The sequence below is a fragment of the Neolamprologus multifasciatus genome, chromosome 23, assembly GCF_963576455.1.
Source record: "Neolamprologus multifasciatus chromosome 23, fNeoMul1.2, whole genome shotgun sequence".
Taxonomy (NCBI): Eukaryota; Metazoa; Chordata; class Actinopteri; order Cichliformes; family Cichlidae; genus Neolamprologus; species Neolamprologus multifasciatus.
The window spans coordinates 4,545,329-4,558,321 of NC_140460.1; the positions used below are offsets into that span (position 1 = coordinate 4,545,329).

The 12,993-nt window shown below is 41.8% G+C and overlaps 1 protein-coding gene across 5 annotated transcripts in view; it reads right to left on the reverse strand.

The window, feature by feature from the left end:
• Positions 1-12,993, reverse strand: part of agbl4 (AGBL carboxypeptidase 4) — a 370,527-nt gene that overhangs the window by 93,547 nt on the left and 263,987 nt on the right. For 2 of the 5 annotated variants that reach the window (XM_085151353.1, XM_085151357.1), the window contains exon 7: positions 2-60. The exons of 1 other annotated variant lie outside the window; for it this stretch is intronic. In XM_085151353.1, coding sequence (XP_085007479.1) covers positions 2-60 — 59 coding nt within the window. Of the gene's footprint in view, position 1; positions 5,310-12,993 lie in introns of those variants that run through there. 2 more of the 5 variants (XM_085151354.1, XM_085151359.1) reach the window with 2 other exon arrangements.

Below are 12,993 nucleotides of genomic sequence, written 5' to 3' on the forward strand. Positions count from 1 at the left end.
CCTGCAAGGGCAAGGATCTGTGCTTCGCACGGCTGGCCTGCGCTGCCATTCTCTTCAGTTCTGTGAACCAGATACACCTTCTGATTATCAAAATCTGTTTTGTGCAGAGGTCTGAAATCTTCCACATTTGAAACGGGTAACGCGTAGCACATATCGTCTTCAAAGAATCTAATAAAAGCATACATTATTTACTTCTCTTTGGTCCTGCACTTTGGATATGGTTGACAGTTTTTCCTCACAAAGTATTAAAAAAATATACACATAGGGGGGTTGGGGATGTTATCTGCGCTCGGCTACTCTTGCCTGGTCCACATCACCAGGGTAGATCATCAAGGCATAAGTAATAGACATGATTTTAACTGTGCTGTTAGAAAGTGCTCGGGTGCGAAGGTATTCAAAAGCAACTCGTTTTTTTTTTTTTGTTAATTTTAAAATTGCTCAAATAAATATTTATATTTAAAATATTTGTAACTTTTTATGATTTGTCATCTCATTCATTTAGGCACCCCTGGCATTTCACTCTGTCTTCTAACTGTTTCAGAAAAGCCATCAAGATGATTACCTGCTTGGTTAGACTTTATTGGTCTCTGTGTGCTTTCCTGCGTTTCCTGGTGTATACTTCTCATCTGTTCCTTGTATAACACCCAAAACACTTAAGGCCAGCTGACAGAAATGAACTCTTTGTTATTGTAAGACAGCCAGGTGGTTATACAACAGGATGGATTTCTCTCAGTTGGTACTCTAATGGAGGGCACCACAGTCGATAAATGACACTAACAATTTCGTTCTGCTTGGGCTGCTGTAATTGAAAAGTAACTGATGCAGAACTATATAGAGGCTCCCCCCCCCCCCCCCCCCCACACACACGTCTGATATTTCATTTCATAGTTTCAGGCATTTAGTTTAGTTGTGATTAGGCCTTTTTCAAATGCCAGCTTCCCCGTGATGTTTGTTCACTCTCCTGTGTGACCCGTCCCTGAGTCTGTTGATGTATACAAGAACATTTCCAAACAAACAAAGCAACGGCAATAACTCTGAAAAACATTACGTCGCCTCTCATTTTGTTGCAGTTATGGGAGCAGCACTTGAAACTCTTTTCAGTGCAGAGTTACATCTGCCAGTTATTGATTTGAGAGACCAGCTCGTTTCACTTTTCTGTGAAGAATCCATAAGCTGAACTGTCAAAGCTGAACACATTCCTTATACATTTACAAAAGCTGAATTCTTCCACATTTTAAATCGAATGGACCGACAGTTATTTAGAAGGCTGAGGCAGAGGCAGAGGTATCTTCCGTGACTACACTAAGTGGAGCAGTCCGGCAAAATAAAGCAGGAATGGGAGTGATAGACGAGAGATTTGAGCAAGTTCTCAACAAGTTGAACAAGGGATTATTGTTAATCTGAGCTTCTGTTCAGTGGCTCTCCCGTCCTTAAAGCTGGGCCCTTCAGCATAAGGCGGGTCAGTTTCTGGAGCATCTCCAGTGTTTAAAACCTCACGATATCATTCCTGCAGCCTGGAGAAGCTAAATGAAAATGTAAACAATTTTTTCAACAAAGGTGCCCCAGAGATTGCAGTACGTTCAGAGACACAATGAGCATACCTTAAATACTGTAAACACAAGAAATAGATATGCAGCAGTAATAAAACAGGACACAAATGCAGCGAGCCACTAAAGACTGTGGTTTAAAACACGAGATCAATAATTGAGAATTTGCGGTATGTGTGTCATGTTTCTGACTGGTGTAATAAGATTTATTGTAACTGTTGCCAGTCTCAATTACCAATATATTGCAGACCCAATAAATGTACAACACCGTATTGATTTAGTTCTAAATATATCAACCTACATGGGTGTTTTTACTTTTTTCACCTTCTGATAACCAGCTGGATGTAAAAGGACAAGCAAGCATCATCAGCAACAACAGCTACATCATCCAAATATTTTTTCCTTTCTAGAAGAAAGAAAAATTGCTGCTTACAGTACTCCGCCAGCCCCCAACCCGATAATCCTTTTCTCATCTGAAGCTTATTCAATTTTGAATTCTGCCTTTCATAAATTAATTTAAGACAAATGTTCTTGTCTGGTTTAGGAATAACAAAAGAAACACAACCGTAAAGCCTGGGAAACAGATAAGTATGAGAAAAAGATCTCTGACATATAGATCTCAGATGTGTCTAACCTTAGCATCAAGTACATATTATGCAGAGCTGAGCATGATGCTTCACTCTGTTTCTGTTTCACTGTGGTAACACGTGTAATTAATGAAAGCCTTGCATGAATGTGGTTTGGACGAGTCAAGGTGCTTTTACATCGAACACGGGATGCACTTCATGCTGAAACCCTTGTGTGGGGGTACAATGGTCTGCTGCTGCACAGTGCAAAGTGCAAGCGCTGTGATGCGCACAACTCGGGAGCTCTTGCGGACACAGTTGTCAACGTTCAAAGGGTCAACAAATGTGAATGTTGACCGCTGTGTACTGCAGTGACTGCTTGTGCAGCCAACAGAAAGGATCCATTCAGCTGGTCAGCAGGCAGGATGGTAAAATGCAGGAAAGGTTTATATCTTGTCCCTAAAGTAAATAAATTATATCGTAGTGATTACATATTTGCCTAACAAGCAAAACATCCTTGGAGGAGACAAAAATTCCTTTGGGGATGTGTCAGTGTAAAAATTCACCAAATAAAAAATGTAGAGCTGCCCGCTGCGGTGACCCCGTGTGATGAAGGGAACAGATTCAAATGCATCAGAGATTTAGGGGAGAAACACCCACGGTATCAATTTCAAACTCCTATGTAGCCTCGTTCTCCAGTTATCAAATTCACTAACAAAAACTCAATCATCCAGGTAAGGAAATCCCAAAAAGACTGAAGAAGTCACTTGAATGAGTGATGAGACGTTTCTCCCACTGAAAACGCTTCATCCACATGAGCAGAATTATATTTGGGAAACTGTAACAAATAAAAACAAAACCTAAAAAAACTATAATAACTCTGTTTTTGACAGTTACATAGCTTATTGTAAATTGGCGCCCTGTTTAAGTGCACCTTAGATTTGTTGTGTGCTAATAGCTTTATGAATCTTTTAAAACTCTTGAGGTAAAGAGCAAAGGATGCATAGAAAACACAGATACCCGCTGAAAGATTTGGAAACTGCAGCTATGCTTCACCTCCACCTTCTGCTCTGGGGTAATCTGGGACTGAACTGTGTGCTGGACCCAGCAGCAAGCGTTAAAGTGCTACATCCTGTGTTAAAGCCCCATAACTCATTGTTGATTGAAGTCGGAGTGACAGCCATCGTATGTGCTGTTCCAAAACCAAAATTTTACAAATAAAAACATTGTCATCTTGTTTTTTTTTGTAGCCAGAAATGTTGATATTTGTAAAATAAGGTGGCAGCTAAATTAGTAACTTATTCTGGGAAGTTGCACATTAACAAGGTGCATCCCTGTTCTCTATGAGGGTGCTGCACAGAGACAGATACCTGCTAATTAGTGCTAAGGAACACAAATAAAATTCTAGCATCTCCCTTACTAAGTCTCTAGCACAGATTTCTTGGACGGACTGTTAGCATAATTAACAGAGTTCCACGACAAGAAGCTCTGCCACTGAAGAGTTGTTTAGCTACCTCAGTAACCTCAAGTCATCCCCTCATCACCAGACTCTGCTTCCTCTATGTAAGGCACGTCAGTGGGATTGAGGCGATCCTCAAAGTATTGCTTCCACTGCCTGGCCTGTCCTCATTTCAAGTCAACAGCACTACATTCTCTTAATTGCCCCTTTGGGGATAAATAAAGTCTCTCTGATTCTGATTCTCGCTGCTTTCTTCTCCGAAGGCATCTGATGTCTTGTTCCATGACCTCTCTGAATACCTTCCATACCTAAGTTTTTGATTCAGGTATGGTCAATGTGGCATTCTGTTGATTCCCTTCAGTTGCATCTACTATCCCACAGGTTAACCAAGTCTGATAGGATTCTTTCTTAATCTTGACTCCCTTCACTTCGAGAGTCCACCACCTGCACCAACCACCTTACAGTCACAGCTCCATAAAGGTGGCTCAGCAGTGGAGGTGAACGGTTCATTTGTATTCAATCCCCTCAGCTTCTTGCAGAATGCTGTTGATGTTCTGCTGTAGGTGGGAGTTGAAGAACTCAAGGACCGGGACCTCATGTACCCTCACTTTATGTGTTGGAACACCAGGCCTGTCCAGGATCTTCCCCTACTCCCTGACCCAACTCACCACCAGGTGGTGGTCAGTTGACAGTTTCGCTACTCTGTACATCGCAGTGTCTACGATGTGCTGCTACAGCTCCAGTTATATCACTACAAAACTGATCCTTGGCCTGCCACAGAGCTTGCCTTAGTGCCAAGTGAATGTGTTTGTTTTGGACAAACTATGATTATCACAGAAATCCAGCAATGTAACTGTGGGAGCCAAGTTAAGATAGTTCATATGTTTAGTATTTATATTTCGCTGTTGTTAAGCTTGTTTGTGTAATTAATAATTTAAGAAGTAAATGCATGTTTATGGTGGAACTAAAATTATTTTATTGCTGTGTTGGTTTGGTTACGTAGTACCATGAATACATGTGCCTTAAAGACTCGTGTTTATAGTAAAATCCGGGCATCACGGATGTATGCAAATTAGCGCATGCAGTGCGGGAGGGGGGAGAGAGAAAAGGAGTTAACACGGCATAAGCTATACGCGGCAGCGAGGTAGATCAGAGCCACGCGGTTTTCCTACCGTAGTAGGTTATTTTGTTGAGGATAAGTTAAACCTGACCACTCCTGTAAGATGCAAACTGTGGAATAAATTTTTTGTTACATCTTTTCACATCGGAGTCCCGTGGAGTTCTTTTTCCTCTTCAAACTGACGTACGCGAGTGAAGCACGGGAAAACTGGTCTCACGGCTTATACAGTAACACCACTCAGATTCAGATCTGACAGGCCATTCCTAAGATCACACCCCACAAGGTCTCACTGTCATTGCCCATGTGACCATACCTGCAAATAATAGGACTAGTTCCCCACCTTAAGGAACAGGGAAACAACCCTCTTGCCCAGCAGGCAAATGTACGTGCACCAAACAAAGGGGAAACAAGCACCCCTGCTTGCCTGGCTCCAGGGAGAGGCCCCAGTAACTCTGTTCCAGGCAGGCTTCCACAATGTATGTATGGTTGATGAACTGTTTGGTGTCAATACTGCTGAAAAAAATGTGAGAATGATAAATGAAAACTGAAGTTTTACATCTTTGATTTAAGTTGAAAATAAATATTATTAAATCCATACCAGCAGATGTGTACTTTAAATTGGTAAAAGAAAAAATGACACACAAGCATAATTAGATTTCTGATACATCAATAAAAAATGTTTTTTATATATAGTTCTTAGAAGTGTGAACAGATAAAACATACTACGAGACTTGAATTTGATCACTGTGACAAATTTCTCTTACTATGGAAGCTCATTTATAAGTCTATCCAGTATGCTTTTGGATTGTACTGTTATCTTAAAAGTTGATTATTTCAGACAAATACAGATCAGACAGATGAGTGCAATGAGGGAGGGAAAAAAGTATTTCAGGATCTTACACTGGGATAAGCCTGAGATGAGAGGAAAGCCGTTTCTCAGGAGTTGAAATTAAGAAGCTCGAGAAAGTGGTGAAAATCTAATTCTGATATTCTATTGAGCTCACTTTTGCCTAGAAGAAATATACTCAACTAAGATGAGATGTTACTTTAAATCTTCCTTTGCTCTGGGTTGAAATAACATCTTGAAAATCATCTCTTATTGTACTCTAACTTGTAATGGGGAGAGTGGCACCTCTCTGATAGGGAGCAAAATGTAACTGTTTGCGTATATGTAGCGCTCTGTTATCACAACCTTAATTTGAAGATATCAATGAGGATAAACAACTTGAATTTGTTTTCATTATTACCAGCTGTGAGACTCTCCTCTGCTTCCTTCGTGCACTGCGTCGTGAGAAAACACTGCACGCGAACGGCAAACTCAAAACCGCCTTTAAATGAGTATTTAGTGAAGAATATGAAAGTTTAGTTGGAGTCCATCTGGTAAGTTCCTTATCAGTATGATAATAAGCAACTACAATCATAATAAATATGATAAAGCTGTTTATCAGTAATGATGGACACAAGTATACAGGATTTCCATATTTACCGGGACATACCGGAGTGTTGAATGACAGATACATAAAAGCAGCAGGTGAGATGAGAATATCTGATATCCTGAGGCAAAGTTGGAACTCTGACACGTTTAACAATAGCCTGTGTACAAACTATAGAAAATTTAAGAGTGAAAAAATAACTTTTCAGTTGGAACTGACCTCTCTGCATTGAATCATATCTGTTATTAACCTCTGTCTCTCTTCCACAGCATGTATTTTATCCTGTCTTCCTTCTCTCACCCCAACCGGTCGCAGCAGTTGGCCCCGCCCCTCCCTGAGCCTGGTTCTGCCGGAGGTTTCTTCCTGTTAAAAGGGAGTTTTTCCTTCCCACTGTTGCCAAAGTGCTTGCACATAGGAGGTCATATGATTGTTGGGTTTTTCTCTGTATCTATGAAGCGCCTTGAGGCGACTTTTGTTGTGATTTGGCGCTATATAAATAAAATTGAATTGAATTGAAAATTGAATTGAATTGAACTGAAACTCCAGATTTTGTAAAGTTAAATATATTAATTGTTTATACATGCTTTGTAGCTTGGAGAGGAGTATCATCATTTATTTGTTGTATGTGCCTTTAGGTCAGCGGTCCCCAACCTTTTTTGCGCCACGGACCGGTTTATGCCCGACAATATTTTCACGGTGTCGCGGATAAATACAACAAAATAAAACTAGTACCGGTACCGAAAAAGAAGATTTATTCATAACACACGTGAAAAGACCAAGGAAAACCGAGTTAACGATAAAAACAATAACAAAATAACGCTGAAAACCGATAAAAACCCTGAAATGGTAAATGGACTGATTCTTATATAGCGCTTTTCTACTCTCCCGGAGTACTCAAAGCGCTCTATATAACATGCCACATTCACCCAGTCACACCCATTCTCACAAGCACTTCATCTATACTTAGTGCTTTTTCTAACTTCATTCACACACATTCATACTCCGATGGACGCATCGGAGAGCAACTTGGGGTTAGTATCTTGCCCAAGGATACTTGGCATGCAGACTGGAGGAGCCTGGGATCGAACCTCCAACCTTCCGATCAGTAGGTGACCTGCTCTACCTCCTGAGCTACAGCCACCCCTGAGGCTTCCATGTGTGAAAACCACACATTTCACACCTGAGCCTCAACTCTCGCGGTCCGGTACCAAACAACTCACGGACTGGTACCGGTCCGAGGCCCGGGGGTTGGGGATCGCTGCTTTAGGTTAATATCAAATGCTTATGAAATGGCGAAGTCATGCTAAAGATAGTACTTTACAGTCTAAATTGGCAACATTTTGTAAAGAAATTGTATCTGTCAAGTCTGGTTGTGTGGCCGACAGTAGAACCCAAACATGAAATATGGCTTTATTAAACTAATAGTGCAAAATAACAAGGGTAACAAAACAAGGAAAACCAAACCTCCAACTCAATAACAATACTCCCGAAGGAGGACAAAACCACAGCGGACAAGATGACAAAGAACAAAAAGACACTTTGACAACATACACACACCAGGTAATTAAGGAGACTGGAAACAGCAGGAAACACAGCTGAACGGAATCAGACTAGCAAGACATAGGGAAGCAAAACTAAGCACAACACGCACAAGACAAGGGAGTTTCAAAATAAAATAGGAAGTAACAAACACTGAGATAAGGACTAAGACATGAGAACTTGATACAGTGACAGGACATTAACAAACATGAAGACATGGCCGACTGGGGAGACAGAAAAGACACACAAAAGATCACAGGCTGGAAACAAAGGGAAACTCAGAAGCACAAGAAACAATACTATACTGAGGACTAGATACAGAGCTACAACATGAACCACATCTCAAAGAAAACTCGAAACATCCTAAAACTCTAGATGCTGGGTCAACCACAACAGTATCTGCATGTGGACATGGGCAATGTTGATATTAGACAAAGATAACCTGAGTAAATGTAAAATGCAGTTTTTAAATGACTATTTCATTCATTAAGGAAAACAAGTTATCCAAACCTACCTGGCCATAATAAACCACCCATTCCACCCCCACCATTTATTAAATTGAGGATTAACTGGGCGATCGTGGCTCAAGAGTTGGCTGTTCGGCTTGTAATCGGAAGGTTGTCGGTTCGAGCCCCGGCTCTGATAGTCTCGGTCGTTGTGTCCTTGGGCAAGACACTTCACCCGTTGCTTACTGGTGGTGGTCAGAGGGCCCGGTGGCGCCAGTGTCCGGCAGCCTCGCCTCTGTCAGTGCGCCCCAGGGTGGCTGTGGCTACAATGTAGCTGCCATCACCAGTGTGTGAATGGGTGAATGACTGAATGCAGTGTAAAGTGTAACCACACTTTTTTGAAAGCTGATTTCACCTTCAATAGTCTGATTACTTCAACACATGTTGAATCAAGAAATCCCTTAAATATAACCTGTCTGACAAAATGAACTTGACTAATCGAATCGTGATTAGAAACAAATCGTGCCAGGATCTAAAGAATAATAATGGATTGGATTTATATAGCGCTTTTCAAGGCACCCAAAGCACTTTACAATTCCATTATTCATTCACTCTCACATTCACACACTGGTGGAGGCAGCTACAGGTGTAGCCACAGACTGACAGAAGCGAGGCTGCCATATCGCGCCATCGGCACCTCTGGCCAACACCAGTAGGCGGTAGGTAAAGTGTCTTGCCCAATGACACAACGACCAGGACAGAGAGCCCGGGGATCGAACCGGCAACCTTCCGGTTACAGATGCGCTTCCCAACGCCCAGCGCCACGGTCGCCCCAATAAAGAAACAGAAGAAGAGATCAGAAACAAAGTCACTGAAATCCATCAGTCTGGAAGGGTTACGAAGACATTTCTAGGGTTTGGGGAATTCAGAGAACCACGGTGAAAGCAGTTACCGACAAATCGAGGACATTTGAAACAGCGGTGAATGAAAATTACTTGACGACTCATCCATGAGGTCACAAAAGAACCCAGAACTACATCTAAAGAAGGCCCTTGCTTGCCTCAGTTAATATCAGTGTTCATGATTCAACAATATTAAAGAAAATAAGCATAAGTGTGACAAATATGCACAAAAATAAACCAAGAAGGGGGCAAATATTTTTCACTTCACTGCACCTATGAACACAGTGAAATTGAAGGGACATAGTCTCTTTTATGTTCACTGGTCTTCCACTTCTCTATCATTGCTCTGCATTGTTGAATTATCTGTGGTATCTCTAATCAGCTTTACAGATTTTTTAGCTCCTTGAAAAAATTAAACTGCTTGCTATAATGCATTTTTACGTACAAATATTTCATTCAAAACTAAATATGATAACATAGTATTTATACCATAAGTTTAGTCTGTAAGGATGGCATGTGCAATTTATATAAAACCTACAAACTAAATCCACTTTTTTACCCCAATGAACCGCTGACTGATTATGAAGTTTCTTCAGTATTGATTACTACTTAACATATGATCTGTTTTTCTACGATTTCTATTGGATTTTGCAATAATATGGAACAAAAGAAAAAAAAATCAAAGCCACCCAAGCAGTTAATATTGTATAATTGTAAATATTCTAATTTATTAGAGTAAGAGGACTGGAGAGGGACAAAATAATATGTTTAAATTATCACTACAAAGGACAAAGAGCGGGGCTGGGATATTTATCAAAATAAACAAACTCTAGCATATATAATTATGTGATTATGCAACTTCTCTTTCTATGTATAAACAGAAATACATGGGCCGAGGATATCTGCAAGTTATTACCGCCGAGGAGCCTTCTAATCTAGGTCTGAAATGACCTCTGCACACCGAAGATGCTGTTAAATAAAAACAGTTTAAAGTGAAATGCTCTGTGCTCATTGTTGTGTGTTGAGTTTTAACCGTTAGAAAATAAATTCACAGCTGCTATTTATTTAATAAATCTATAATGCTCCCTTTTTTTAAACGATTAGTCAAGCCCACAAAATCTGTTCTGATTTAGCCTAAACTATTGGCACGCTAATTAGCTGGAGCTACAGCGATTCATTAAATAACTCAAGATAATATTTTAGCAATATTTTATCTGTGGGGGAATTTGATCGGCTAAAGACTCGAGTCAGGACAGAAGCCAGACATCATGTCCTGCCTATTAGCTCCACACTGCCAGGCTCATCTATCTTTATTGGTCATCCATTAGCCTGCATTAAAGGGAGACACGGGATAATAGCAGTAATGATGCTGATGATGGAATTAGACTGTGGGCACACACGTCATGAATGAAGTGTTGCGCCTGGAATCATAAAGAGCTCCCAAAGACGAACGGACAGATGGACGGACAGTTAAAGTTTACAGCCTCGCGTGTGTGCGTTTGTATGTGCGACACACAAATGCGCAGAGAAAAAGAGCAGAAGATGGAAAATAAGTGTGCGCAGTAACTTTAGTGCACGTCGACAGCCAATCTAAAAGCAACACCTGTGCCTGTCTGCAGGTTGGACAGATGCTGCTACAGGTGTGTGCGTGATGATTGTTGGCACGGCAGCCACAGCATACAGACACCACAATCAGCAAAGTGACAATGCCAGGCATTAGGCAGCCAGGGATCATTAAGGTAACTTTCTGGAAATAAACTCCAAGATGGGGGTAGCCCCAAGCAAAATGAAGATATGGATGTGCGGTTCCACGACGACGGGTTCAGAGAGGCATAAACGTCTTTTATGGTCAACGCGCTGCTACAATCAATCACAACTGTTTACTGTCCGGGGCAAAACCATTTTCCTATTTTGCTTTGAATCATCTCACCAGGCTTTCTCTTATTATGCCTCTTAATTAGCTCTGCATGAATTACTAATCAACCATGAAGAAGGCATTCACCAATTTAAAAAGTGATAGCCCATGAAATGAACAGCGCAGTCTCATACAAGGACATCAGTTACTAATGCTGCGGGGCCTGAAAAACAGACCTTTGACTGAAAGCGAGACAGAAATAAGAAAGACGTGTGCGGAGCACAAACACATGCGGCGGCAAAGCTTATTGTGAACAAATACTTCATTAAGTATTTAGAATGGTATCGGTGCAGGCCTCGACTTCATGCTGTGCATACTCAGTGATTCACCCAGGAGACATTGATCTTCTTCACGAGGAACATAATGACCACCAGAGAAATACTGATCATATTTTAGCACCAGTCAATTCAGTTCATTAGGGCCACTCTGCCTCCTGCTGTGGACCTGCATTGATCCTGCCAGTGTCACCAGACTGTTATTCTCTGCTAACTAGATAGGAAACTCGCTAAACTGTAATTTATACAGTTGCAGCAACAAGTCGAACAATAGACTACAGGGAACAAACAAGCAGAAATATATGAAAGAGTGCAGATTGGCCTATCTGTGTAATAGCAGCATGGGCTGTCTGCCTCTGTGCCCTTTCTGCGTCGGCATCAAATGTCAGGCACGACACAAGAAATCCTAAAAGTATCAAGGCTGTCCCCGGGTTTCAGAGAGAATTTTTCTTATGCCTCTAATACCTTTTCCACCTTCTCCTCTCCTCTAATCTCCACTTATCTGGCAGCCAGGTGAGCTGCAGCACATGGCTGGTGGGCAGGCTTTGGTCTGTGGGAATACAGCTCATCTTAATGGTATTTTCCCCCCTTTTCCTCCTCTTCCCTGTGCTTCTCTTACCCTTTCCTCCAGGGCAGCTGTCAGACAGAGACGGTGGCAGCCAGAGAACTTTTCATTGCAGCTGTAACAGACAGCGGGGAGCCGCTGGGATTGGATGAGCGACCAAAGCCGCCCGTCATGCAGAGGGGGCAGCCGGGCTCACGGGTGCATAACATCTGACAGATAATAGCAGATAAAACCTGGGCCAACCAGCAGCCCGCTCCTCACTGGGGGGAAGGAAGGCCCGTGGTGATGGTTGGGGGATCAGATCGAGGTTGCAGGGGCATGATGAGGGCCAAAGAGCTTTGACAACTAACGGCCTTTATTTAACCACCAACTGGCCATCCACAGACCCACACACAGTAGTCAAGGACAGGCAAGGTCACTGACCTCAAATCTCTCCACTGTAGCTTACTGTACACCTGGGCAGGTTAATACTGAATCTGAGCTTAATGTTGTGCAGCTGCTGTGTTTGAAAAAGGATATAAAAAGGCAACAATCTGCTTATTTTCCCCCCACATTACTTTCTTTTAAGAGCTTGCACTAATTTCAGCTGAAAGAGTTGTGAGTCTCTAAAGGACAGTAGAGTTTATCTTCTATGCTTCCATTAACATCTTAATTTATATCTAAATCTGCAATGCAAATGGACCTGTTTCAGTTAAAAATAATGGTGACAAAACACATTTAAATCTGTGTACATGTATGCAGCGGTGTCCATTTACGCTGGCCCTACTTTATGCCTACCTGTCAGATATTTCCCAAAACATTCTTTCCTCTACATCAAAAAGACAACACAAACAGCATAACATTGCATTTTCTCTGTTCTTCAACCAGGACACACACACACACACACACACTTCCTGAGATTCTTGCTTTCAGTGTGAAAAAGAAAGCCACATGTCATGCTGTCCAGATGCAGGATGCCAGCTGATGTGACAATGGGAAACACTGTTTGTCTCCCGGTGCTGAGAGACACATTTAGTTTTATGGATGAGAAAACAGTCAACACAAATCTGGCAACCACCCGCTGAAAGGCCTGAAACACACAGGCACACTACAGTCAGCCCGCCGAGCAGGAACCAGGTCAGGTACAAACGGTAAAATGTTTCCTGTAACAAAAACCATTCAGTCTCCAAATAACATCCATCCATTCGCTTCCGCTTATCCTTTTCAGGGTCGCGGGGGGCGCTGGA